Source organism: Rhinopithecus bieti, unplaced genomic scaffold (assembly GCF_001698545.2).
Source record: "Rhinopithecus bieti isolate Rb0 unplaced genomic scaffold, ASM169854v2 scaffold_68516, whole genome shotgun sequence".
NCBI classification, from domain to species: domain Eukaryota; kingdom Metazoa; phylum Chordata; class Mammalia; order Primates; family Cercopithecidae; genus Rhinopithecus; species Rhinopithecus bieti.
In genome coordinates, this window is record NW_016825834.1 from 97,681 (window position 1) to 99,567 (window position 1,887).

Sequence of the window (1,887 nt, forward strand, 5' to 3'; positions counted from 1 at the left end):
AAAAAAAAACATGAAAACTCAGCTGATGTTCTTTCCTATCATCAGGTTGAACTTTGATTAGCTAAATTAAGACACCACTTCCAGGGATTTTTTTATTTTTTTATTTTTCATTTTTTATTTTTTTTTTTTTGAGACAGAGTTTCGCTCTTGTTGCCCAGGCTAGAATTTAGTAATGGCGCAATCTCGGCTCACTGCAACCTCTGCCTCCCATGTTTAAACGATTCTCCTGCCTCAGCCTCCCAAGTAGCTGGGATTACAGGCGACTGCCACCACACCCGGCTAATTTTTGTATTTTTAATAGAGACGGGATTTCACTCTGTTGGTCAGACTGGTCTCAAATTCCCGACCTCAGGTGATTTGCCCACCTTGGCCTCCCAAAGCGCTGGGATTGCAGGGATGAGCCACTGCACCCGGGCTTTATTTTTAAACAAGCCCAAATTTCAAGAGGGCTAATAGCACTTCTGGAGCCTACAGTAAACAAAGTTGAACAAAACTGGTTTATCTTTTAAAACAAACAGAAGCATTTCCGTGTCATACAGCTCTTTAAAATCTCTCTCTGCCGAGAGCACAGTTATCTGTAAAACATGGGTTATAAGATTATTAGTACTGGCTGGGCATTATAGGTGTAAGCCACTGTGCTTGGCCTCTGAAATTTCTTTACATATCAGAATTATTATAGCCTTGGACTCTGTGTGTGTGTGTGTGTGTGTGTGTGTGTGTGTGTGTGTGTGTGTATACAGGAACACAACTTACCTAGGTAAGATTACAGAACCTACAGCTATGTGGAACACAGCCAGAAACCTGAGACCGAGTGACTTCTGAGCAGTCAATAGCTATTTCAGTTCATGCACTTTACTCTGTAGAAGAACAACCATAACACAGTCCCCATGGAACATCAGGTTCCAGCCTTAGAGTCTCTGACCCAGTGAAAAGTCAGAGGCAGCAAAAGAGAGAGGATGGAGAAGATTTAGAAAAATGCAGTTGGGTTTCTAAAAGTCTCCTTTCTGGCTTTTCAACACCATGGCTTGAGATCTATGTACCTTAATAATCTCTGAAAATGTTATCAGCCAGTTGCTTCTCCAATTTCAGTGGCCAGAAGAAACACCTGGGAATGTGTAAAAGATGCAGATGATTGGGCTCCACTCCCAAAGATCCCACATCTGGATCAGAACCCAGAAAAGCTGGCGTTCCTCTTTACAGTGCAACCCGAGGGCTGATGCTCATCATGATGTTCCTGAGTAATTAAGAAAAGATAAAAGCGAATGGAGTGTACTCTGCCTAATGATAATGGCAATTGTCAGAACATAGGCTTCCCTCAGGAACTCAAAATCACACTCTGGGAGCCATTTTAAGATCTGAAAAGAGATACCTAATAAGAGAGAAATCAATAAATAAAGTCACCAGAGGGGGGTAAAAGACCCTCAAGCCAGCAGGACTTGATTAGATAAAATATCTTTTAAAACAATCAGGATATTTGGAATTTTCTTCAGGCTAATATGGGAGGTAAGGGAAGTGAAGTGTAGCTGTAGATAAAACCAGATTGGCCACATGTGGATAAGGATTTCAGCTGGGTGATGAGTACAAGGAATTCATGATCTTATATGTGTGTTTTATATGTTTTGAAATCTCCACAATAAAAAATTACAAAAAAAATTTTAACCCAGGTTATTAGGTATAAACATACAAAAAAAACAGTGTCACAGAGGCAAACATTTCGTAACTCTGCCCAAGCAATCACCCTCCTTGAATTTTCTGGCCCTACTGGCAACTAATCCCTATTATAAAGTGGATATATCAGAGATCATTAAACATTACATTTATATAACTGAAAACTCCCTGATATGGTTTGGATCTGTGTCCCCACCCAAATCTCATCTTGAATTGTAA

At 40.2% G+C, this 1,887-nt stretch overlaps 1 protein-coding gene across 1 annotated transcript in view; it reads left to right on the forward strand.

The window, feature by feature from the left end:
• The window catches only part of SETD7 (SET domain containing 7, histone lysine methyltransferase), a 62,889-nt gene extending 61,230 nt beyond the window's left edge, over nucleotides 1-1,659 (forward strand). The window contains exon 8 of the mRNA XM_017863178.1: nucleotides 1,090-1,659. Within this exon, the coding sequence (XP_017718667.1) occupies nucleotides 1,090-1,132 (43 nt within the window). The 3' untranslated portion in view covers nucleotides 1,133-1,659. The remainder of the gene's footprint in view (nucleotides 1-1,089) is intronic.
• Nucleotides 1,660-1,887: the final 228 nt, after the last annotated feature.